Source organism: Athene noctua, chromosome 10 (genome assembly GCF_965140245.1).
Source record: "Athene noctua chromosome 10, bAthNoc1.hap1.1, whole genome shotgun sequence".
Lineage (NCBI taxonomy): Eukaryota > Metazoa > Chordata > Aves > Strigiformes > Strigidae > Athene > Athene noctua.
The window spans coordinates 12347382-12373042 of record NC_134046.1 but is presented as its reverse complement, the minus strand read 5'-3'; the positions used below and the strand labels follow the sequence as shown (position 1 = coordinate 12373042).

Below are 25661 nucleotides of genomic sequence, written 5' to 3'. Positions count from 1 at the left end.
CAAACACACCCACACACCCCCTTGGAGAAGGGAGACAAACCACCAGCAGCCTCTGACTGTAGAGTATTTTGCATCATTTATTTAAATACCTATATTTATGCATTTACAAATTTTCATAGCTCTGTAGCTTTTTTTTTTCCTTTTTTTGTAGACAGTATTGCAGAGAAGTTAGCTTCTGTAAAATGAGGTCCATGTATAAAACTATGCAATGGATTGGAGAAAAAAAAACCAACAAACCAAGTCGCCTTTCATACTTGCTAGAATCAGAAACCAAAGAAAGTGACTGAATGGAGGGGGAGAGAGAGAGGACGGGTGGGACAGACCAACCTCAAACCAGTGGCTCTCTCACAAGCATTACACATGTCAGTGCTCAGCTACGGTCCTAACGGGACAGTCGGTGCAATGCCTGTTTGCTACAGCTGTAGCAGGCACGTAGGTCTCTTAACAAAAAAATAAAAGGAAAGGATCCTACACTCTGAGAACGCAAAGCCTGGACAGCCTCGTGAGAGGTTTTAGGTGTCGTGGCATGAAATGCCCGTAGGAGACTGCACCGACTCACCAGGAGCGCATCCTCATCTCAAGCTTCATTTTGCATAAAAAGTTCCCTTTAAGAAATCTTAGCATTTAAAAAACCTGGTATCTGAGCTCTTCTAGCCTCAGTACTTTGAAGAAGTCACTTGAAAAATACCTCCTGCTTTCCTCATTTGGAAGCTTCAAAGTAATGTTTTGCTTTAATTGATACCAATTTAACAGCTCAGGGATTCCCAGTGTTCTCTCTGGGAGGAAGAGGCAACAGATATGGCATTGCAAGATATTTACACACATGGTACAAAAATGTCCAAGGGTATGAAAAATCACCAGTTACACAATTTTGCAGCAGCCTCATTTACACCTGTAATTTTATACCATTTATTACATTGTACTAACACACCAGATTCAAAGATGTGCACTCCCTTTTAGGACATTCAGGAGTTACAAATATATTGTGATTGCATAATTCATATTGCACAATTGTATAAAAACATAAATACTAGCTATTCTATTTTTTTTTTTAAATACAAAATACATGTCACATAGTCAAATATTCTTTTCAAGTGCAATTCAGGTGCTCTCTTTAGTCCTTCCAAGAAAAAGGCAATTTTGATAGTTTTGGCACAAAGTTTAACCTCCATCCGTGCCAACGGTTCTAATTACAATACATATGCCCAAAACTTTATATAGTAGCAGTCATATACATATAGTATAAAAACAGGTTATTTACAAAATGAACCGAACGTACACAGAAGCAGCCTCAGTGGTTGGATCTGAGCTCTGGGGGAGCGTTATTGGCGCTGTTGCGAGAGGGGTAAGTGACCCTTCTGACTTATGCCGGTTGCTGCGGGTTCACATTCATGGGCGGAGGGTGTCCTAGGAGACCGATGCGCTGTTTCTGCTTCCTCTGCTCCGTCATCTGGAAAATTAAAAAGTTTGCTCATTAGGCCTAGACGCTTCCTGTGCGTCAGCTCACTGAAGGACCCAGCGCTGCCTGTTGTGGTTAGCGTTTACTCTGAAACCCACTTTCTACACATAATGCTCCTCTGTCCACTCTGCCAAGCGCTAATAGATGAGAGAGGCAACTGCAGCCCTGTCTCGTGCACTGATCGGGGACGTCCATGAACTTGCTCGGGAGGCTGACTACTGTTTTGCAAGAAAATTGCTCGGGAGAGCCAGGCGGGCAGCACGAATTAGCGCAGAGAGCAGCTCTCAGGAACCTCCCCTGTCAGAAATTCTTTGTCACTGGTCCAACGTTCAAGGCAGACAAGACGCAGAGGACAGAAAAAAGGGGCGAGCCCTCAAGTCAGCCTGGGAATACCCTTGTCTTTGCTGGAATAGACTCGAGTGCTCCTGCTCTCAGCAGGAGTGAGCCAACATCCCTCTCCATCTGCCAAAAGCCAAGACGCAAGGTTAACCACCTCACTGCCAGACAACCAAACCTTTGGCAGCACTTCCCATCAGATAAAATAACACTCCTCCCAATTAGTGCAATCACGACCTGAAAATGGATCGTCGTTTTTTATTACTGACATTGAAAAATGGTCACAATCCAGTTCTCCACACCCTTTTTTGGGGAGGTTTCTGACAACTAGTGTAAGCCGACACGCCACGCAAGGACCAACTCTGGTGTGGGCAGGGTCTCTGGCAGCAAACAGCTGGATCACCACAGGCTCCTCATAGCTCCCTCTGCCACCACATCTCGGCTTCAGAGGAGGCAAGGCGAGGGGTGGCTTGCAGCAGCCGTGCCAAGGAGGATGCCAGGGCAGCCCTTCGCCCTGGACCACTGAGGCGAGGGGAGCCCAACATCACTCCTCAAGCACCCGGGCTCTACTGAGAGCCCCCACAACGTGCAAAATCACAACCACGCCGTTGCACGCCTGTGCACGGGAAAACCTGTCCTGAAGGCGCATTCACCCCGAAAAGTCATCTTTCATTCAAGCATAAGATACAATTGAGAGTATTTTTCTTCAAGAGAATTCATGGAGTCCCCTGCAAGGCTTTTCCTGTAACATCTCCATCCACAACCATTTAATTTTTTCAATTTTCAGGTACTTAATCCCAAATGTCAGCCAATAGGATTATGGAAGTAACTCCAGGAGAAGGGAGACAGCACATTTGCACATTCAGTTTATTTGTAGCACACACCTGAAGGTATTTGTCTATGCACTTGAACACATTTGTCTAAAGACTCCAGTTTTAGTGATGAATAGCCTTCCCATCTCTGGCACGGGGTGCCTGGCATGGTGGGGCAGCTGGCCAGTGGCCTACCCTAGGTCTGGAGCTCATTGTGGGGAAAGGAATTGGTCAAAACAGGCAGTTCTGGGCAACCTTCAAAAGGCTCCTCCATGTCCCGTGGGCTGTACAGCACTGCACACACTGCTGGTTCCACTCAGGCTAGCTGGGTATAATTACACTCGTTTAACCACTGGGGAAAGGACTGAAATACGGTAATTCCTCTTGAAACCATAATTAAACTCAACTGCAGCCCAGCGCCTTGCTCATCGGCTGACCCAAGGGAGGCAGAACTGTTATTGTACCTTTCCAGGAAGATGACCGCAGCCTCACGAGGATGGGTCACACCTCCCAGTCCTCTGTGCCACATTTCTGGAAGTCTATTTTCACAAAAGGCTTGTAACGCTTCACAGGCAAATGGGAGCAGGAGGAGAGGGGCCTTCCCATCGCTCTCTGGTCTCACACACAGACTACTCCCCTGCTGAACCAGCTGGGGCTTTTTTAAACTGCTTCGACGATAACCTACAAGTTGGAAAGGCAAAGAGGCAACGAGGACTTCATTTTAAAATTTACACTAATTAGTTTCACTGAGCAAACTAAGAGCCGTGATTTCACACAGCCAATAAACTGATTCGGAAGACAAATTAAATAAAAATGGAAAAAGATATCAGTGAAAAGGGACTGTAATAGTTATTTTTCATGCTGCATAGAAAAATGGATGGTGCACCCTGACACAGGTGTACACAGAAGATGTGCCTTTTAAAAAAAGGGAAGAAAAACGCAACCAAGTGTAAAGCAGAGAGAGAAATGTGATTGCAATGTTGATGCAGAACATTATTAATCCTGCAAGATGCGTAATGCTTGTCTGGAGGGCACAGAGCTGCAAGATAGAGCAACTTTAATCTCTATCACATTTACCTGGAGAGTGAATCTCTTGAAAAAGCTTTACAGCTGCAGCAACTGTACACCTGGGCCTAAAACGCAATCAGAGCTATGCACAGCATGTTGCAAGGGAGCTGCCAGCCACTGGAATAATGCTGACAGGATGAAAAAATGAAACCAAGGGGCCTGAAGTTCATCTGAGTCAAGCCGGCCTCTCTGATAATCGTATGTAACTGCCCAGACGCAGGCTGCCTAGCTCCAAAGGTTACGTGTGAGTTGGAGTTAACTCCGGGAACAGGAGCAGGGCACGTGTGGAGTGCAGGAGCACGATACCGACCGGGCACGATACAGGCAACCTGAGCAGCGGCTCCAGCAGCGAGGCACGCTGGCGGCACCAGGGGTCAGGGGTCCCGTCCTGAGCGAGAAGCCAGCGTCTGTTAGAGACGCCTCACACTCACGGACATCAGAGGACGGCGCTGGGAAGGACTTCTGGATGATTACATCTAATCCCCTGCTATTGCAGACGATTATGTTGTCATCTTTTCGCACAGAATTAAAGTGACCAAGATTTTAATGGCTCTTGGTTCACTTCTTTGTGAAAGCATGCCCAGGCACGCTGGATTTCAGTTTCTAACAATTACAGTCTCCAGAACCCCAACGAGCTTGAAGAGCAAATGAATGAGAGGTTTTCCCTTTATTTAATTACAAGAAAATAAATACAAATAAAAGTTCCCTGAGTTAGTTCCTTTTCCTGGAGACAGTTCCTGATCAGGAGGAGGGATATACTGGTTTTGTCACATAATTGGAGCATCCTGCAGCTTAAGCAGCGCCCTCAATAATGGTACTTAGGGGAATTCCTAAAAGCTATCGCAACATTAATGAAGCTGGTTTCCTCTTTTGCTTTTACAGTCAAATAGCTCTCTAAAAGCTAAATCCTTCATTCTTATTTTCACAAAGAGCGAGAAGGGTTTTTAGTGCTTGGTCAGCCAAGAGCTGCAAGCTTCAGAAATAAATGCATCCTGATCCAGAGCTGGCTGTGGCTGATGGAAAGACTCCTGGTGACTGCAGACCACTTTGAGTCAGACTCTTCAACAAGAAGACGTAAGACGCATGTTTCAAGATAATTGTATCCAGGCAAAACAGCAAAACCACTACCCAGCAAGTATTAAAACACAGACAAAAGAGCAACTGCCTCTATCCTCCATCCTCAAAACCAACTAGGGCAAGGGGGTCCATGGCACAGTGGCTGAAAACTAATTACAGCCAAGAGCAGCAAGGTTTGCTGCTTTTAATCCTACACATTAATCCCTTCCTTGTGCTCTGCGGGGTGTCGGGTAAAAGGGCCCAGCTCCATCAGAAATGCAGAGCGTGATCGGAAGGCAGGGAGCTGGGATCTGAGTCAATACTGGCTTCCAGAGACTCACATCTCCATGAAGATAACCGGCTTACAGAGAGACCTAGCCAACCCGGAGCAGAGATGGGAAGCAGGAATCGGATTAGTATTGGAGAGAGTCGTGCCAACTGCGCTATGGTAGGCAGATCGCATCTGAAAAGATAACGAACCAAATCTGTTGGCCATTCCTGCCCTGTGCGATTCCATCGACTGCCCTGGGATACCATCGTGTGCAAGTCCGCAATTCATTTTGCCCAGTGCCAATATCTATATAAACTTAAGTAATTGAACCATCTGGCTCAGGTTATTAATCCATAAAGATAAGCAGATAGTCACTTTGCTGCCACAGACAGCTCTCACCAGGGCAGGCAAGAGCGTTTTCCTTTTCACTTCCAGTTAGGCTGTAATCCCTATGGACAACAGGGAATAAATCCCCGCTGCCTCTGTGGCTTTCACAAAGCCATTGCTGGGTTTGGCCTGGGAACACTCCCCATGATCCCCTCAAGCCAAACCAAAAGTTAAACACACGTCCCAAAACTCTCACTGCAGAAAAACTGGTGCACCAAAAAAAATACTCAGAGGTTGATGCAGCCTTCATGTGCTAAGGAGCAGCAAAACATGCTGCAATGCAAAACATTTCTGTGGGTATGTCTTTCTGTGCTGCAGCTGAAAGCATGACAGCAGCCAAATTGTATCTGCATTATCAGCGCAGCGATAGCATGGAGGAGGCCAAGGCAAGCTAACCACTCAAGTATTTATCCAGTTTCTCAGTGGGTTTTGAGGTCCGTGCAGCAACACAGCGCTTCTATCAGTATCAAACCCTCTTGACTTAGAGGATCGTGCTACGGTCTTAGGGTTAAAACCTGTAACAACAACCACCACCACCACCTATATATAGAGGGTGCCTGCACCAGTGATGACTGATTGAAGTTAACTTCAGCTTTGATATTTTTAATGCAAGTTTTCCCTTTCTGGAGGTGCCACTTTGGACAACACTGGTTTGGTTAGTGCCACCAGGCAGGTCAGCTGGGGTACAGGGCTTCAGGACATATTGTTCGTTCACTTCTTTCCTATACACAACCTACTTTAGAAAAACTTCACAGGGTTTGCAGAAGACACAGAGCTGTAAAACATCAGCTTTGTTCACAGCCAGCTCTCCCTTACCTGATCTTTAAGCTCTGACAGCTGGCCAGAGAGGTTGGTCACAAGCTTCATAGTGGACTCCAACTTCTCCTGCAAGTTCCTCAGCTCGTTCTGCTCTCCTTCCGAGTCGCTGCTCACAAGCGACATGGCCCGCATCCGGGGGAACCAGTCCAGGTTTCTCTCCTGAGAATCAGACACGAGTTCACAATTAGTGTTTGCCAAATGAAAACCTGCACCCGAGTGGCTGAGTGCAGACAGATCTTTAATGCCACGCGGGGACATTCCTCAGATACAAGCTCTGTACTTATTTGCATCTGCATCTTACTGCGAAGTTTGCAAAATCGCCTGCTAGAGGCGACGAGGCACTTCAGACGTAACCACTGAAAATTAAGGCTGCTTATTGTTGGTTTTCCTTTCCAGCAACTCACTCTGCCCAGCCATTTCTTCTTCAGATAGACTTCAGTGTAATACATGAACACTGGACATTAAATCAGCCCGGATTTCACATCTGGGCAAGCATTTTCTAGTGCTAGAAATCTGCTGCCACCTTAGTCTTTTAACTTCTTTTTGCTGAAGATTTTCTGCTGATACAGCTGGTTTGCTTTTTTGGTCAAGCAAAGTTTGGCTGTGCTTTCTAAGGAAAGAAACTATGTTCTACTTGGAAATAGTTGAAAATACTTCCGTTTTAATGAAAAAGAAAAAAGGAAAAAATTCATATTCTGACCAGCTAGTTCAGGCTAAAATGTGAGATATATTAAGTTGCAATGAATTGCTTATAATTAAGTTTTCATTCATGCATACAGATTCTCTAATATTCCATGTTTAAGTTAAAGTCAGGAACTTCAGCGCACACATGCTCTGTTTTATTAGTACGTACGCAGAGGCTCACACATACACTCACGTACATGCCACCGACATTAAAAATAAAAGCGGGAACGGAATAGAAAGCCACAAAAGAGGAGGAGGGGTGCATACCACATCTTGGCACCTTATATTTCAAGACTGAACTGGTTTCCTATCTACTTCGGTTCTCTTCCCACGCTGGAGAGACTCTCTGAAGGGGAAGTTGAACTAACGCTGGATAGGGTAAGGATGTGTGTGCACTCTCATAGGTGCCACTGCAAGAACTGGTAACGTTATAAACGGACCAGATAAAACGGTAATAGGTTACTGGATTAACAGTGTCCCAAACCAGAGATCGATCAACATCACTGATTAACAGCGACCAAAGAACGCCCCGCTTCACAGGCCAGGCTCTTAGCTGGGCTCTCTCACTTAAACCTACAGCTTATTTCTGCAACACTGCAAACTCTTTGGCTTTTTGCCATTCCCTGCCTAAATCTCTAACTCGAACCTGCTCCTCATCTCTCTGCGCTGCCCCCCCCCCCCCCCCCCCCCCCCCCCCCCGCTCACTCATTCCCAGGAGCATCCATCCTGTTTAGATCAGGGCTGTGCACCTCTACTGAGAGTTACAGTCACGTCCTTTCTGCAATTCAGATGCGATGCCAAGACTCATCATCTTAAATTAGTTGCTTCTGATCTGCCTGGAGTTTACTATTGCCGAGATTAAAGGCAGAAAGCAGGCCCTTTCCCATGCAGCGCACCACAGGATTCCCACATGATGCAAAACTGCCAGGAAGGCTTTTTTCTCCTGATCTCTGTTTACAGGGCAGATGGTTTCTGCTAGTAAAAGAAAAAAATATATGTACAAAAAATATGCCTTTATCAAGGCAAGTGCCAAAATATTTTTGACTTTAGGAAACAACAGTCCACAATTAAAATTTAATAGTAGCAACAGGCAAGATTTCACTGCGTTCTTTCAGCCGTAGCAAAACCCTCGTTAGGGAAGAGAGGGCAAGCTCCTCACTTGTGCTCAGGTCCAGCACTTCCCCCTCAAATTATTTCCCCCCCACCCAGGGAAAACAAACCAAACCAACTGCTATTCCCTTCCCTGCTCTCCTCCAGGCGAGAGGTTTTCAAGGACAAGGTAAATTAGACTAAAACACAATTTATATTTGCAGGTTTGCCTGGGCTCTCAGGTCCACATCCTGAGGTTTCTAGGCAGATGCAACAGCAGAGCCCTGAAGCTCCTGCCCACTCCTTACTTGCTGTAGAAATATTGTTATTTTACTTGGTCCCAAAGAGGTGAGTTTTCTGAGCCCATCCCCAGAGTGCTCCCAAGCCCCATCTGTGTGAAGGATGAAGGGGACGAGGGGAGCAGGACTTGGAAACATCTTTCCCTGGCTGCAACATTTTATTGATGAATATCCCAACATATTTTCTGGCATTACTCTGCAATATAAGCTGTAGCTGCTGCAGAGGCTGCAACTTGATCACTGCAGGGAGAGAAGGTGACAGCCAGTCTCTGATGGTGAAATCACACCAGCAAGCACTGTAGCACTGACGGCTTCTGCAGGCTCATCACAAGTTTCACACTCACTGGCTTTCTGAAAGTCCCAGCTCTCCAAGTCACCCGAGTATGGGAAATCTTTGTTGCTTTTTTCAAGTGAAAGCCAAGTGCCTCTCTAGTTCTCATAGCAATGGTGAAAGATTAAAAACAAAAATCCTCCATGTGAACTCCACAAGCTGAGAAAGAAGGTAAGTGAAAAGGAAACAAGACTCATGGCCTGCTGGGCTGTCTTCTGAACCGTGAGGATAGGACTCATTTTTGAGCCTGGAACTGGCAAATATCCCTACTCAGTCCTGATCCATCTGTGAAAGAGTTAACAGGAGTACCTGGAAACTTTCTGTGCAGGGCCAGGCTTAGGGAAGGACCTATACACATCACTTTGCCAGCCCTGTCACTGGGCTGAACCTAACCTGCGCTCCTGCTCAGGTTTCATGGAGCTTGTCAAACCCAAAGTTCACACCTGGAAGCATCCAGCTGCCACCCAGTAAAAAATAAGGGGATGTCCAAAGAGCCTGGGCAAAAACCCTGAGGTGAGGAGCTGTGGGGACAGACGTGCTGGTAGAATTGCATCAGTGCAGGTAACACGGGCACCAGAGAACTCGCTGAGCTGGGACCTCTCTGGAGGGAGCAGCGGGGATGCTGCCAGCACGCAGGGGCACACCTCTTCCTCCTCCTCCTCTCTGCACTGGCAGTCCCACACCCCTCTGCTCTGGCTTCGCATGGGAAACCTTCAGCCTGTTGCTACAACCTCCACCAGCACCGCAGAGAAGCTGGAGCACCTGGATGTGACCAGCCTGCTGAAACGCACACTTCTGCCCGAACGCCCAGCCCTGGCACTGCTGAAGGGGGTGTGGGGGGGAAGGCGTTGCGGGGGTGTTTTCTGTTGAATAAATAAATAACGATGCCTCAAGCAGAGACAGCGAAAACGGAAATAAGGAGGAATGCAGAAAGGTCAGTCACTGACGAGCCCGCTGGGCCGGCGTGCAGCAGCCAGCCCGGCTCCCAGCCCCACGCCTGCCAGCAGCGCTGCCTCTGCAGCGCGCTTCTGCGCGAGGCTGAATAAAAGATTTATATCGTCATGATCTAGTTTCTGCTGAACTTTAACTGAACACCAGGGCGCCTTTAAAGATGCAGCCTTCACTGGGGGTTTGGGAGGGTTTTAGAGGCACCAAGTGAGCTGTGAAGGGAAAGGCTGCCCTTTGATGCCTTTTTCCCCGCCTGTCCCTCGTCCCGCCGCGCTCCCTCCCCGGCTGCTGGCACCTCGCATACCAACACAGTTATGCACTGTCTGCTGCGGTCCTCCTGCAAGCGGAGGCACCAGGATCCTGGGCTGCATCAGCTCCTTCTTCCCGTCACAGTCGCAGCTTCCTCTGCTTCAACAGATGAACTGACTGACTGACTAAAGCCACTGACGGAAGCTGGCTAACCACAAGCGCTGGGGTTTCGGGTTAACTCTTTTCTAGGTAAAGTTGGAAAAGTCCCTCTTGTAAAACAAACATCATTAAATCTCAGACATGGGGGCGATGCTGACCGTCCACGATTGGAAATTTGAAAAAGAGGAAGCGGCGCTGCATGATGCAGATGCAATTCATTCTGAGAAGCGCCTGCTCCTCCCTGCTTCTGCCGAAGAGTTTATTCTAAGAAAGGTTTCTGAGGCAACCTCAACGCGAGCTGTGCCAAGAGATGCATTAGCTCTGCTCCTCGAGCAGGAGGCGGCCGCTAACGGCCAGGGACCATGGCTCGTCCTCGCTGCTGGTCACCCCGAGGAAGTCACCACTCCTCTTCTGGGTCCCTGTTTACTCAGCCACCCCTGTGCCTAATATTTATGGGGTGCTGAAGGGCTAATTCAGTGCTTGTCAAAATAAATCCCTATAGCCTGCCATCAGAAGGCTGCCCAGCAGCCCTTGTTTAGTAGGAGAAAGCAGCAGCAGCGAATTTCAGTTTCTGTCATTTGTTGTGAAAAATCATACCTATACCGCTAATAAACAGCTCTGTGAAGCGCTTTGAAAATTATTTTTTTTGTTTGTGGTGAGACGAAACTCCTCTTGGTTCTTTCTTGTGCTTCCTGGAAAAAGCCCCACGTCAGGTTCTCTCTCCCTTCTGCAAAGGGCTCACCATCACTTCTTCCACACCAAGCCACACTTCTCCCCTCACCATGAACAGCAGTACTTGGCAGCATCCCCCCTCCACACTAAGAAGATTTTCAAATCCTCAGACACACCATGTCTTTAAACAGGAGGCTGACAATATGAGGTTAACGGTATAATCGTCTCCTTTTTCACTGTCGCCACAGATTAAATGCCTAAGTGGCTTTTACACAGGTGCAGAGCAGAGAGCCTGGACAACAGACACCATTTCCCAAGGTGGGAGGTGACCGTGTCCCTGGATGAAGTGATTCCCCTGTACGTCCCCGTGACAGCTCTGCTGTGGGTGACTCGAGCCGAGTGGTGAAGTTACACCACCAAGCATCACCCGGCTGGACGCAACCGAGGCAGACGGCTGCGGTGGGAAACCCTGAGGGCGATCTCCTTACTCTTGCCGAAAGGCCAGTGCCGCTTCCCCACAGCAACCTACTTCTGGCTGTTTAGCTCTACATTTTAAGTAGGACGTGTTACACCACGATCCGCTGGGCAGGACAGAATGATGAAGCATGCAAAGGCTGAACAAACAGCTGCTGGTGGCGATGGCTGCTGTCACCCACCTCCTCTTGCACAACGCGTCCGGCACGGCCCAGGCGGCCCACGGAGCACCCTGTGGCACGGGGTCACGGGCTGACTCAGGCGGTGGCCAACTCGCCCCAGCCCTGGGCCACCTCCTCGGCACACACAGCCCCACGGGGCTTTTTTGGCCCAGCCGGTGTTGCAGACTGAGCGGTTTGTTTTCCCCGGCATGTCACTCTTGATGGTTTCCAGTTGGAAACCTTCCCAGTCCCTCCCAGGCAGGCACTGGCAGTGCCCCAGCTGCCAGGACACGGCACCCACCCTGTGAGCTGCTTTGGGATCCACCCGAACCCCAACACGTTATGCAAACAAACCATTAACAGAACTGGGCTGAAGCCTTTGCTTCTGTTTTCACCTGCCCAGGCCCTTTTTCTGCCACATGCTCAGCCAGAGTGAAACCTTTCACTCGGCAGAGGGGATGTAAGCCGGTATTCCCAGCACGGATGCCTGCCCAGGTGATTTATCAGGGAAAACCAAGAACTCGGCCATGTAAGGTTAACGCCAGCAAGAGGAGGGTTTTTTTCCGAAGCACGCTGCAGGGCACAGCAGCTTGCACACTACTGGAGGGAAGAGCATACTAATACTGCTGCTGCGTGGGGAAGATGAGGTTGACCAACCATTTCTCCCTGTGCAGCTTCTGGTTTGTGCCTTAACACTTATGTCAAGGGTGGAACAAGTTGCTTCGCTATCTAAATGCAAAGCTTGGACCCAGGGCCTGTGACACAGTGTTTCCAGCAGCCAAGGGCCTTCTGCCAACCACACCTCTTGACTCTTCTAATGCCTCTGCTAATTTTTATTAACCCTGTAATTATACTGGCTAAATCTGGCAAGGTGTCTCAAGATGAAGCTTGTTTGGAAGATACCACCAAATCAGGCACCATCAGCTCCAGTTCAGATCGTGACCTCCTCAGTCCTCCTCTCCCGGCCTGCACCCTGTGTCAGGACGAACGGGAGCCCTGAAACCCATTTCTTCATCTATAACCGAGTGACCACAAACAAGTTATTTGTACAGGCTGCTCTCTTCTGCATCTGCAGTTGGTTTGGTAGGTAAAGACACAATAAATCTTTTCTATTTAATGTTACCCCAAAGTACAGGATTTCCAAGTACAAATCACACACGCATGTAACTAAGTTTCTAATACTTTCTCAGACTATAATTTCAGCTGTATACATGTTTTTCACCAATGCTGGAATCATTAAGCCCCTTTTGAAATGCTTCAGCTTTGAAGCATTTGGTCTGCCCCTTGTTATTCCTACAGGTGCTGCAGTTCTGATCCAGCCTTGGCCATCTGCAACCAAGTTACACCCGATGCAGGGCCTGGGGACACGGTAACCCTTCAAAGCCAGCATCATGTGAGCCTTGTGCAGGCTGTGAATCACACACTCCTCCTGACTTTCAGAGCCCAGCAACAATCATGGCTGGATGTTTAACTCCTGAGGAGAGGTTTCAAGTCAAACTTGCACTTCTGGGAGAAATGTAATTTTAAAAGCCTGAAATTGATGAAACCTTGTCTTTGCTTAGGCTGAGGAAGCTGCGTCTTGGCAGAAGTTACAGGCTACACTGGACACTCAAAACAGTAATAAAAATTACCTTCCAATAGCACACAGCTCAAGACAAAAAGAAAAGCCCAATAGTACATTTAGATCTCCAGTTTTGTACGAAGAGGTTAATTAGGGCACAAAAGGAAACTTTTAGCTTTCATTTCCATTCCAAATTCCATCAAGGATATCTGCACCATCACTCCTATTTATAAATGGTTCATTTTGAAATGACAACACAATCCAGTTAAAGATTCAGGACTCAGCACTCTCAATCTGGACATGTGAGCTTGGGCAATCCCATACACCTCTCTACCTCACTTTTGTAATAAATGTTAATGACATGTATCCTGCTTGGTGCAACACTGGATTAAAAATCTGTGGAAACTGCAAGAGCTAGTTAGGAAGCTTTGTGCTAAAAACTTTCCCAAACAAGTCTTTACTTTTTAATATGCACATCTGTGTGCATAAAATCACCCACAGCCACGCAGCTCTTCCCCGCACTGATCAAATGCTGACGTGAAGGTGTATATGCAAATCCTCACGTTAGGGTGTGCAGCAGCTGTGCATGCAAATACTTGTCCATGCAAGTGACAGCACACTGCAGCTGCATGCACAACATGAATGCACAGAAAACTGAAGAGTATATGTGATATTCTATGCTTCGAGCTTCAGAGTAAGATTTTTTTAACATATTTTAAATGCCTGCAAACAGCTGTTTATAGCAGACCTTTGCCAAGACTCAAGTGGCAGCTGTACTGATGGGGCTGCTGCTAGCAAGGCTGCCACAGCAACTGCAGGCAAATGCAGAAAAATTAAGAAGAAATTCTCAAGACAGGATGGGTAGATAAGACATTTAAATGAACTAATCTGGAGGGAGTTGCACGGAGTTCACATTAGTCATTTGGGTGTGGATGTCAATGTCTGGCCAACACGATAAGTGGATCCCCCCACCTCCTACACACTCGGTATTATTCAGACATCACCTGATCTTCCCTGGTGACTACAAAGCCACACAGCAGCTGAACCCTGTGCCTTTGTTCCTGGGAAACACAGGAGGCACCAGGCTACCAGCTCTGCAGCACCATTAGCATACCTTCCAGATAAACACTTTTCAAAAGACATTGATCCATCTTGAAGCTTCTCTATCTTAAGTGCACATCTGCAGTGATTTAGCTGGATGAACAGAAGTTAGGTCATCAGGAGGGCTTTATAAACACCAGGAATTAAAGGCCATCTCTGGCACTAGATGTTTTCTCACATCCTACAGTAATGTGTGTGCTACTAAACAGATATTAGGAGGTGGCTCAAGAATGCATTTCAAAGGTGAGCTGCTTCTGCATGCCATCTCCTGAAATCCACGAGGTTATCAACCTCGCCAGGGCTGGTGAGGACTTCAGGACAGCAGATGAGTCACGACAGCAGCTCGGGTGTGTACCCAAGCTCAGCTTCTACATCAAACAGAACCAGCAACCCCTAGCAATTTCCCCCCTAGCACTGCTCTAGTGATTCCCAGCAAAGATTCTTAAGATATCCCGTTTTACATCATATATCACAGCAGGCACACACTCACCTTACTGATGAAAGTGATTATTATCTGTATTTACAGGGAGAAAAGCTGGTGATGAATTCTAGGCCTCCTATCCACAGTCTGGTCTCGCAGCTACAAGACCACTGCAGCCCTTTCCCATGTGGGGGGACACAAACATACTGGGCTCCACAAACTCAGGGGAGCTTGAGCAAAACCAACCTGAGGTCACAAGCACTAACAGACCCATAGCTGTATCAGAAAAACCTTATGGAAGTACAAATCAGTGCTATCAGTACAGCATACCAGGTTTTGTCAGATCACTGGCTTTTGTAATGGTTATTTTGATCAGGCTTACTGTGTTCACACTACTTCTAAACCTTAAACTCTGTTCTCAGGTTGAACTGTTGACTTCTTTCCACACACTGCATTTTAACTCGATGAGCTATCTATGAAGAAATAAAAAATTCGCTAAAGAATTAGCCATTCATTTTCAAGGCTACAACTTTTTTAAGCTGGGTCAGATTCCTACAGGCTACAAGATGACTTCTACGGGCAAGATTCAGCTCTGCCACCTCCAGTAGGGTGGATATCCTCAAAATTGCCTTTCTACACACATTATTTTTAGACAAGAAAACATCAAAATTCAAGATCACTCTTAAAGCTTCTGAATATTCACTAACTGGCATAAGTGAAATTGTCCAGGATTCTTTTGATACCACAGTGCTTAAAATATCTTTCAAGCACTGTAGAAGCAGCACTGGATGCAACTCACAAGCTGATGGTGGATGTAATTTTAGTGTCCTAAATCCGTGGTTTTGGGTTTGGTGTTTTATGGAGGTTTTTTTTTTTTTTTTTTTTTTTTTTTTTTTTTTTTTAATGTTCTGTGGTGTTGGAACTACCCACAAATACTAAATGGCAGAGTCAATTTTTTGATCCCCCCCCCCCCCCCCCCCCCCCCCCACTATTGCCAAAAGGCATAAATCCGAGAGTTTTCTAAAGATACTCTGTTGGGAGTCAGAGCAAAGGTGAAGCATATTTGAGGTGTATTCTGAGATCACAGTATGGTTTTGAGCACATTATGCTTCCTACCCTTAACTACTAAAAATGGGTATAAATTGCAGTTGAACAATGGTACCGCATAACAGCCCATGGAACAGACATACCCCATCTTTGTCATTATCAAAGATGTTAGAGTGCCACCTTCAGTCTGAAAATGTGGGGAAAAAATCCCTTTTAAATCTAACCATGACACAAGTAGGCTTTCCAGGAGAATCTGGGAGCTGCAGACATTAAGCAACCACAGGTTTCCATTCGTCCTCTGTATGAAGAACAAAATAAAACATCACCTCCCACGGGTGACTCTCAATCTTTGGAACCACTGACATGTTTAAGGCTTTCCTTTTGCCTGTGCTTCTACATTCATGGGACGACGACAGAAGGCTTGAGTAAAAGATGAACATGCCCCAAGTTACTCCTAGGTACACCTTAGGCAGGAAAAAAAAAGGATTTCTGACTCTTACAGAAGTATTTTAAACAGGTCTGGTAAAGAAATATATTCACCATGCTTTACACGCAGATTTTCTAGGGCAGCAAAGAATGTTTTCAATGTTAAAGGATGATGGAAAGAATTGCTTTTGATTTTCAGAGTAAGCTCTGACAGATCAGTCCTAAGGAACATGTTGACTGCAAAATGCTGCTGAGAACTAGAGCGTCAGGGCAGCAGCTGCCCCGGTCATGCCTGTGCTGGGTCGTGGCACACCACTGATGTGCAAATCAAATTTACTTCCTATTCCATGGCTCGTACGGTTACACCACGCTTTCAACAGCATGGCAGTGAGACCCTGCTGTTAGTTCGCAATTTAAAACTGGCTCATGAAATGCAAAAAACCACCAACTACAAGACATATTCCAAACCTCTACCTAGAGTGTAGTTATATAAAACTGCATCTGTACGAGACACTTGGTCTATGCATAATTTATTCATATTCCCATTCAATACACAGTAATTTGCCCTTCCTGACACTTCTATGAAAGGGAATTCTGATAGAAGTTGTCCAGTTTTTGCATTTATTGCAAACATATCCCATGACTAGTTTTTGGTTCTTATCTAATTTGAACTGTTAATCTGAAATAATAATTTGTCAATAAATTGTTTGTTAACTGAAACTTTTTTTTAAAACTAGCTTTAACTCAACACAAACCGTGCTTCCCCCTAAAGTAATGCTTGTTGCAGTGGGGTAAAGAAAGGGAGCAATATAATCAGTCAGACCAGAAAGCAGCAGTGATGTACTAAGTTATCTCGCTGTGCTAATCCTGTATCAGGTGACTGCTCACAAGATTTCTTTAAGCCCTCCTTACAGAGGCAGAGATCCCGAACTAGAACATACATTGTAGTGACCCCAAAGTAACATGTTTAACCTCAGAGAAATCTTGGTGGGATTTACACACTGACCGGGCCATGACAGATTGCCCACTTAAAGGTAGGTTGTGCCTCTGCAGCAAAAAACCCACCCTAGAGACAAATAATCAAAGTATCCTGCTATTTATTTGCCTGAAGGCAAATGAAGAAATAATTAAAATGTTGTAAATCAGAAAGAGCCTTTGCTAACCAGCCAGAAGACACACAAATTAATAACTGGGGTTTAGGATCTAATTCCAGGAGCTCTGAACCTGCAGCTTGGCAGGGACGAGCTTTTAATTCTCTCATTAAAAGGCCCAACAATTGAATAGATATTAATTTTATTTTTTTACAATATTAAGCTAAAATCATATGACAACAAATCCTACAAGTCAGTTTAAGATATTTATACTGGGATAGCTTATAAGCTGTTTGTTGTGCTTCAGACACTTCCACTGGCTTGAAAATATTCTCCCTTAAACATCAGTTTTCAAAACAGAATAGCTCCTCTTGACCTGATTGAAAGCCCCGGAGCCCACCCAGCTGTCACGGCTGGCTCTGGCAAACACACGGCAGCGGGTCAGAGGTGAGAAGGTGCAGGTACGCAGGCGCTGATCGCTGTGTGACTGCGGCATGGCAGCACACGTCGGCTCCCACCACTGCCCCTGCCTGCACCATCCCCCTGCAGCGTGCTGCCATCCAGGCAACGTCTTTTATCAAGTTATCTGGCCAAGAACATCTTAAGTATATTCTTTTTAGAAGATGCTTCTAGAAGGGAAGGCATTGGATTGAGCCTATTACTGTAGAAAAAGTCTTACTCCAAGTTTTTGCCGACAGAATAAATAAAATACAGATTATTGTATTTACCAAATATGCCAGTAGATTGGTCTATCTAGGAAAAAAAGGCAAAACTCCAAACTCACCTTGATCATTTCTGCCACATAACTTTCTGGTCCTGTATATTCTGTTGAATCTTTTACTTTCACTAACACAATAAAGCACAAATAATGCCACATATTGTGCTCTTCTTTAATGTGCTCTTCAAATGTGACTGTCTTGTTATCAAACTTATCTCTTTCCAAACCTACAAGAGTGACACATATACAACCCTTAGTATTTACAAACTGGTACTAAGAAAATGAGCTCTAAAAACAAAACCTGTTTCTACAGTCTGCTGCACTAAACAGTCACTATCATTCTTAAATGAACACTGAGTAACAGGGATAAAGTCTCCAACAAATGGTCACAATGCAGCAAGAAGGGGGCAGAAGGTATAACAAGCACTGCTCATACTGATACATAACAGAAAACTTTCAGTTAAAAAAAGGTAGCTACCTTGTATGCAATCAGTTTGTTGGATTTCATAACGCACCTCCTATTTTTAGGCAAAACGATACCAAAAGCAACACTTGCTTTGCAGCAGACTTCCAAAGGTTACTTCTGTCAGTCTGTGTGTTATGCAACTTCTGCATGACCATGTCATTAAACCACACTGGCCTTGAAGGCTCGGCAGATTAATTCCCACTCTACTGATGGGAAAAACTTTCACAGCCGCTACTCAACAGTCTGCACCCTTGGAAAAAACAACTGTTTATAAAAAATCTCTCCCATTCCAGTAGGAAACAAATCTTTGAAGCAGAAGAGAAACATAAACTAAGGATTTTAGGGAAAAATGGTATATTGAGCATACACTCCCCATCTCTTCCTGCTGCCAAGCTCCTATGCACGTGGTACCCAAGAATATCAGCTAGCTGAGGGATGCAAGGTAGGATCCGCCAGTAACACAAGACTCCTGTTTCATGCGAGTTTGCAGCTATCTGACTTTGACTTATTTTTAAGTGTGTTTCTACACTTACCACAAATAAAGCAAGTTGTTTTTAAGATTTCTTCTTTCTTCTGTTTTTCACTCCTTAGATCAGCAAAAGTGTCAATGATCACACCAAAAATCAGGTTAAGGACAATAATGATGACCATGAAGAAGAATAACAGATCATATATCACTCTAGCAGCAAAGAGAGGTTCCTGCAAGACACATATTTTGATCATTAACAACTCAAATACATGCACATCTAGCCCTCACCATGCCTTTCTCAGTTCAGCAACAGACTACACTGCCCCACAACCCCTCCCTTTAGAATCTCCATTTCTGATGCTCTCCAATGATAACCTACAGCTCAAAACATTAAGTGAAACTAAAATGCTTACTGAAAGAAAAGCCAAATTAGTCAGCTACCAGCACGCGATCTCTGCAGAGTTGCTCTTTCTCCTTAATGTGTCCAAGTCTGTCCTCTTCTCTTTCACACACACTGAAATTTGTTCTCTTCTCACCCTCCCCCCTGCAAGCCCATCCAAACTCTATCCTTGTATTAATCAGCTATGTATCAATACAGTTCCAGACCATAAAGTCTTCTCCTGGAATTTAGGAGTACTGATTTTATTTATGCTAACAACCATGTACGGGGACATCAGATTGGGCTTCCCAGTACCCATTTCTTATTTATTGCAGGCTTAAATACACAAATAACCCCCATTTTCAGAATCATCCTGCCAGTTGGGTGCCAAACTTTTATTAAGAATTATGTAACTTTTAAACCATTGTAAGCTGAAAATAAGGCTAAATATTAGAACACACTTGGAAATTGCAGACAATACAGAGAAGCAGTCACTCTGACCAAGACTGCTCCATCAGCCCCTAAGGTGGTTTTGGGGAATGACATGAGGGAGAACAGCTTAAGACTCAAACAGGTATTATGAAAAGTTCCTGCTGCTTTGCCTGGTCCTGGCTTTCCGATGATGGCTCCAAACAACAACCTTCCTTCCTTCCCACAGTCCCAGCCTCCAACCTGCCTTGGTCCCTGTCCCCTCACCCATTCCCTGTTTCACTCACCTTACCTAGTGATGCTCCCCACAGAAACTCATGCCACTAGCATGGTATCAGCTCTCACCACATTTTCATTCTGCTACCTCACGTTACTCTCTCACCAGCTTGTACTCATCTTACTACTTCAGATCCTGAACTCCCAAAGTACAGACTGTTGGCTATCCCATCCCTGTTCCTTTGGGCCCCATTTTGGACAGCCCTCAAGCTAAAAAGGCCCTAGAAAACGGATGGGTAGATGCTTGTTTGAACTGGCTGCTGTTTAGTCTCATTCTACAGAGATTTAACCACAGGACACAGAGAGAAACTGTGGTCCCTTTTAGTTGCAATGTATCCTACATCTCTTTAAAGGGAGTGTATATGCATTTTCCCCAGCAGAACTAGATCCCCAGCCCTACATGGTTATCACTCTTCCGCCCCCATTCAGTGATAATTTACCTCTTTGGATGGTTTCCTGAGCACATCACCTACTCCACCCCCACTCCTCAGCCCATGACTCAGTACAGTAACAATGCACATCAGCAGTGTCTCGCACGTATGCTCTTTATTCTCTTCCTCCATTTCTTCAGCAATCAGTTCTATTAACACAGCAAGCAAAGACATGTTTCAAAGGCAAGAAGATCAGTTTTAAATAATTCTCTCCATTCTCTGCTGGTTATGCTCTCTCTCCCTTTTGCAAAAACTGCCAGATTTCCAACCAGTGCTGCAAACCCCCTCAGTTCTTGCGAAGAGCCAACCGTGGGAGTGGGTCTCTGCTCTGGCTCCAGCCTGCCCTTCCCGCCCCACCAGCAGAGTTTTCTTGTGTGCTTGAACTGCTGTCTTTGACTTGGTTAAATCTCTCTTTCCATTTCTGTTAGCATGCATAGCTCAGATCACCAGATGCCTGTTTATACAGAATCATAGCTTTTTGACAGCTCAGAGGACAAAGTGTTGCCTCTTACACTCTCCCTTGGTGCCTAACAGATTGCACAGCCTTTGGGCTGCACTCAAAATGGCAACTTCGACTCGTATTTTTCAAATGGCTAAAATATCACTGCTTATGGAAACAGCATTTTACTGAAAAAGTAACACACTTTTTTTGACCCCTCTCCATTTGGCGGAAGCCTCCAACTTCACTGTTTCAGTTGCAGAACTGCTAAAATTAATTACCTAATCTCATATACTCTCCCTGTACACATTAAAAGCCTCATGACTTTCATTTCATCATAAAAATGCTCATGAGCGGATCCCACCTTCCCACAGATAGCCTTAGAAAGGCCCAAATCCCCGTGCAATCCAGAAATAGCCAAAACCCAAGATGGCAGAGAAATGGCCAAAGATTTGGGCGTCATTAATATCCCTGGCCACATAAGACCCTCGTATCAGGTTGATTATTTACGACATAAAACCATGTCTGGAGTTTTCCTTTCTGCAGCCAGAGTGTATAAAGACAAAGCAGCACACTCCTCCTAGAGCAGAATAAAGCAGCTGTTCTTGTATCAGTGTTGAATCTCAGCTGATCAAAGAGGACACTTGAACAAAACAGAGCTATATCCTCTTGCGAGCAGGGGCTCGTGGCCATTATTGACCTTTGAAACATCTGACCATGTAAGTGCTCCACTTCTAAGAGAAATAGTGATGTTCTGTCTGGCTTTCACAGCCAGCATCATAAATCTCCAAGAAGTAAATCACATTTTCTAGAAAATAAAACTGAAATATATCAATACCCAATCCGAGGATGGCGATTATGCTGCAAGTAATATCTTGCATGCACTTTTTCAATCTCAAAACCCCCCAAACCTACCCCGTTGAGTTAATCCATTGAGTACTTCCTGCCATGATATTAAAAAGTTTCCTTAGCTAGATAGAATAATAGCTGACAATAAACAAAGTTTTGCTCGGTATTTCACAGGGTATTATCCTCTGAAAACACATTTAATAGCCTAATATTTTAAAATAATAAACTTTGCAAAGAAGTAAACTGCATCACTTCCTTCTCAAATTGATAAGGTAGAAAATTAAAGAATATGGCAGTGGTTTATCCAAGTACAGTTTATAAGTTTTTCTATTTAATAACTTCATGTAATAAAACTGGCCTAAATTAATCCTTTTTCAAGTTAGATACTCTCACGATAGCTTTGTTCCCCAATTTATTGAACAGAAATTTTTAAAAGGGTATTTTTAAAATTTAAGATACTTGACTAGAAAAACTCAGGGTGTGAGGTATGAATTCAACAGCAGATACTTACGATCTGAAGGAATGATTGAAGAACAGTTTTCACTGCTACCTGCTTTGCATACATCTGAATAGAGAAACTCTCCGGTCATGGTCTCGCCCGGTTCTGTGCGATCTAAAAACAGAAGGTGATGAATCACATGGATAGTTTAACGTTTTGTGAGATTACTCCTCAGATATTAATGTACCCCATCATATTCCGTGTGCAATTACAAGGCAGATTTAGAACGTATATTATCCTAGGGTTTAGAAAAGTACAGCACTTTCTGATTTACACATTCAATGATTTAAAATCCAAACATAAAATTCTTATTTCTATGTATTAAAGACCAAAGTTGTGAATTTATTTTGCATCGCCTCCGACGTTGAGTAATTGAAATTGTTCTGAAATTACTATATTATAGCGCACGGTGAGTTTTGGAGGTGCCTTGAAAACTTGCCTTTCAATGCCTTGTGAGTATCAAAACAAACCTACTGCCACATAGTAAAATGTTTTTGGCATTTCTCCAGCTGCATGGAAATGTGAAATGATAGGGTCAGTGAGGTTCGGGTCTCTCACAGGGTTGGCAGTAAAATAAAAAAAAAAAAACAGTGGCAATGTCAAATAATATTTGTCTGAATAGTTGAAGTGTCACAGAAGAAACCAAAGACAGAACAAGACAAACCCCAAACCTCTCCTCTAACATTTCATTTCTGTGCTTCCTACCAAGTTAATAGCTTGATGATGCAGGGTGGGGGGAAAAAAAAAAAGGTATTTTTTACTTACAATAAGCAATCTAAGGTCAGCACGGAGAAGACTGCTACAGAATTTAAATTGTAGCAAGTTTTTGAGGGAGGTTAATACAGTGTATAAAATTACGACCAAACAGAATTAGAGAGATAAACCTCTGCTTCACAGAAGCATCTCTTTGACGCTCTTTGATGCCCTTCATTTATATTCAGTCTGTTATTTCAGATAAAATATTAATTTTTGTTACGTTGAAACCAAACCCCACCATTAAAAGCCAATATAAGCATTCAGGATCCGGCAAACAGAGACAGAACTGAATTCTCCCAGTGCAGAGCCTTCTCCATGATGGCCTACCTTAAGTCTGGTTGTAATTAAACTGGGAGAGGGAGAAGGTGTAGCTGAATTAGATAATCTCAACGGTTTTAAGCAAACAGTGCGGGGAAAAATCTCAGCCATGTGCAGAAGAGTCCAAGTGCTGTCTCCAGGGGTTCCTCCTCCCCATACCTCTTGGTGCTCCAGCAGATTGCAGTGTTTTGTAAAAATGCTGGGGTATCCATTTGTCCCCATCAGTTAGATTCTTTTTTACATTTTATTTTCTATTTAAACAGTGTCCTTTGTAAGGAAGAAATTGTCAAACTGGTGAGGTAATCGATATGTCTTGCGAAAGGTGGAAGACACTCAGCATGCCCTGGGCAACAAAAGCCTGTTACTTTCTTCAACACAAACCATCAAAACGAGTTGTTGGTACCAACCTGGCAATAACGTTTCATTAGGGAGCTTGTCGACTTCCAGGATAAAGTCATCTTTGAAGAAGAGGTACCCCACTATGGAGAACAGGTAGACCAAGATGAGAGCGAGAACGGCAGTCAGGATGATGGAACGCCCATTGCGAGTGACGCTCTTGATGACGTTCAGCAAGGTCTCTTCTCGGTACACCAAGTCAAAGAGCTGAGGGACAGTAGACAAGAGCAAAGGCTGTTTCTCACATGTCCTACCAGTACCACTGGTGGCATGCTACATGTTGGCATAACACGGGGCAGCATGTTAACAATACCAATCTGATGTTTTAAAGAGCATTTCAAGCAGTTTTGGTTTGGCCTTTTTATAGTTTTCTGAAATTTACCGTATTAGTAAAGAAAAATATAGCAGGAGATGAGGGAGATGGGGTCCCTCACCCTCACTGTACCAGTCTTGGGTCATCCACTTTGAAACATGAGGAATGGAGGCAGCTGTAGCCTCCTCTTCATCTGCACTTCACAGACCAGTCCTGGGCAGCAGTCTGGGAAGAAGTCCCTGCCTGGCATGAGGGCAGGTGTTCTTGTAAAATATACAGTGCCTGCTTTAAACATAAAGCTGTTGTCCCTTTTTTATAGTACTATCTGCCCCATCACAATCTCAAACCAGCTCATTTCAAAGTGCAATTAGCTGCTTCCTTTAAGTCTTAGAGTGTGGAACTAATGGAGCAATATTTTTTCCCCAAATTATTTGCTTCAATTTCTTTACAAACGTTTCCTGCATTTTTCAATCCTTTGGGTCTGTGACAATGCACCAACACAGCCCAAGCAGGTTACTGGCTATGCTGGTTGACAGTGTGAGAATGCATGTTTGTGAAATTGGACCTACATGAATATAGAAAATAACCAATTCAGTCACCAGAGGATGTAGCGAGCATCCAACAAAGGGACAAAAATAGTGTTCTGAATGAGATTTAAGGTTTACTTTAAAAGTGACACATTTTCTCCACCAACACTAGATATACTCCTTCAGTGCTTATTCTTAGAAGTATTGTGCTGTGCAAGATGAATTCCACACCAAACAGAAACACCCCCCCCCCCCCCCCCCCCCCCCCCATATGCCAGGCATCCGTGTCAGTCGTGTGAGGTCTGGAGTCTAGCTACAGCTAAGGAGACACTCCATAGTTAACCAACTGCTGACAAAGCATGGACGCTGCGTTACAGTTATTGACAGTAACAGAGTAAACTGTCGTAAAGATTGTGAGCCTCTCCCTCACAGCACAGTAACTCCAGCAGTGCCTACTGTGCAGCTAACAATTCCATGGCTAGATTTTCCCATTATTTTATTTTTCCTCATGTAAGATTTTTACATGACCTTAAGAAGGCTTAAACCTTCACCAGGTGTATTAGAGTCATGACATTTTAAATTGTTTTATTATCTTGGATGTCAGAGCAGGGTCACAGGCAATATATCTAACCTAGAAAACCTATGCCTTAGAAGTCAGGGAGTAACATACACAGGGAAAAGCTAAATACCTTCATTGCAACTGCATACACATTTACTGTAGCAAGCAATTTTAACTAAATTTAACCTTAAACGTGCCTCACGTAATATAATTGAGAGCAACAACAAAGTCTCCTCTTGTCCGTACAAATCAGGAAGAAGAGATGTGGCACGAGTCCCATAACCTCCCACTGCAACTTCTCCCAAGCAAAATCTCCAGTGTACAGTTCTTAGGAGTGCCTGTACAAGTCTCCCAGTAGCAAAATAGAAAGCAAGCGGTGTATGACACATCTAGATGTGCCCCAGATGGGACTTTACAAACACGTAGACAGAAAAACATTCTGAGGGCAAATACCTACCAACAAACTATAAAAGAATTCATGTACGAAGAGTCCCAGAGCACAAATCAGAAGGTACAGCAGGTGATAAAGAAACTCTACATCCATGATCATCGCCTTGTATCCTCTAGTGAAGGTTCCACAGTTACCCACAAAACTCATCAGAAAAATTATTTTATTACAAACCTAAGGAAAGATTAACCATAAATTAGTTACAACATGTGACTTTCAGGAAAAAAAGGCAATTTTTCAAAGCTGGAGGTAACTCAGCTCCATAATGGTATCAACCACCATGCTGAATTGTCTGTTACATGACAGCATTTTACACGACAGTGTTTTATACATCTGTCAAAACCTGCTTTCTGTTGCGTTTTCTGCACAGCTGAGACAGTGAGCCAAAAATAAAACTGCACGTGTCTAATATAATGTGAGTACTGACTCTTGCCTCCAGCTTGTTGTCAAAGGGCATCAAGAAAGTAA

At 44.6% G+C, this 25661-nt stretch overlaps 1 protein-coding gene across 1 annotated transcript in view; it reads right to left on the bottom strand.

The window, feature by feature from the left end:
- Positions 1-76: 76 nt before the first annotated feature.
- Positions 77-25661, bottom strand: part of ITPR1 (inositol 1,4,5-trisphosphate receptor type 1) — a 170770-nt gene continuing 145185 nt past the window's right edge. The window contains exons 55-62 of the mRNA XM_074914301.1: positions 25203-25367; positions 23358-23553; positions 21889-21990; positions 20099-20238; positions 18639-18804; positions 17706-17866; positions 6206-6367; positions 77-1450 (exon numbers count right to left, since the gene is read on the bottom strand). Of these exons, the coding sequence (XP_074770402.1) occupies positions 1364-1450; positions 6206-6367; positions 17706-17866; positions 18639-18804; positions 20099-20238; positions 21889-21990; positions 23358-23553; positions 25203-25367 (1179 nt within the window). The 3' untranslated portion in view covers positions 77-1363. The remainder of the gene's footprint in view (positions 1451-6205; positions 6368-17705; positions 17867-18638; positions 18805-20098; positions 20239-21888; positions 21991-23357; positions 23554-25202; positions 25368-25661) is intronic.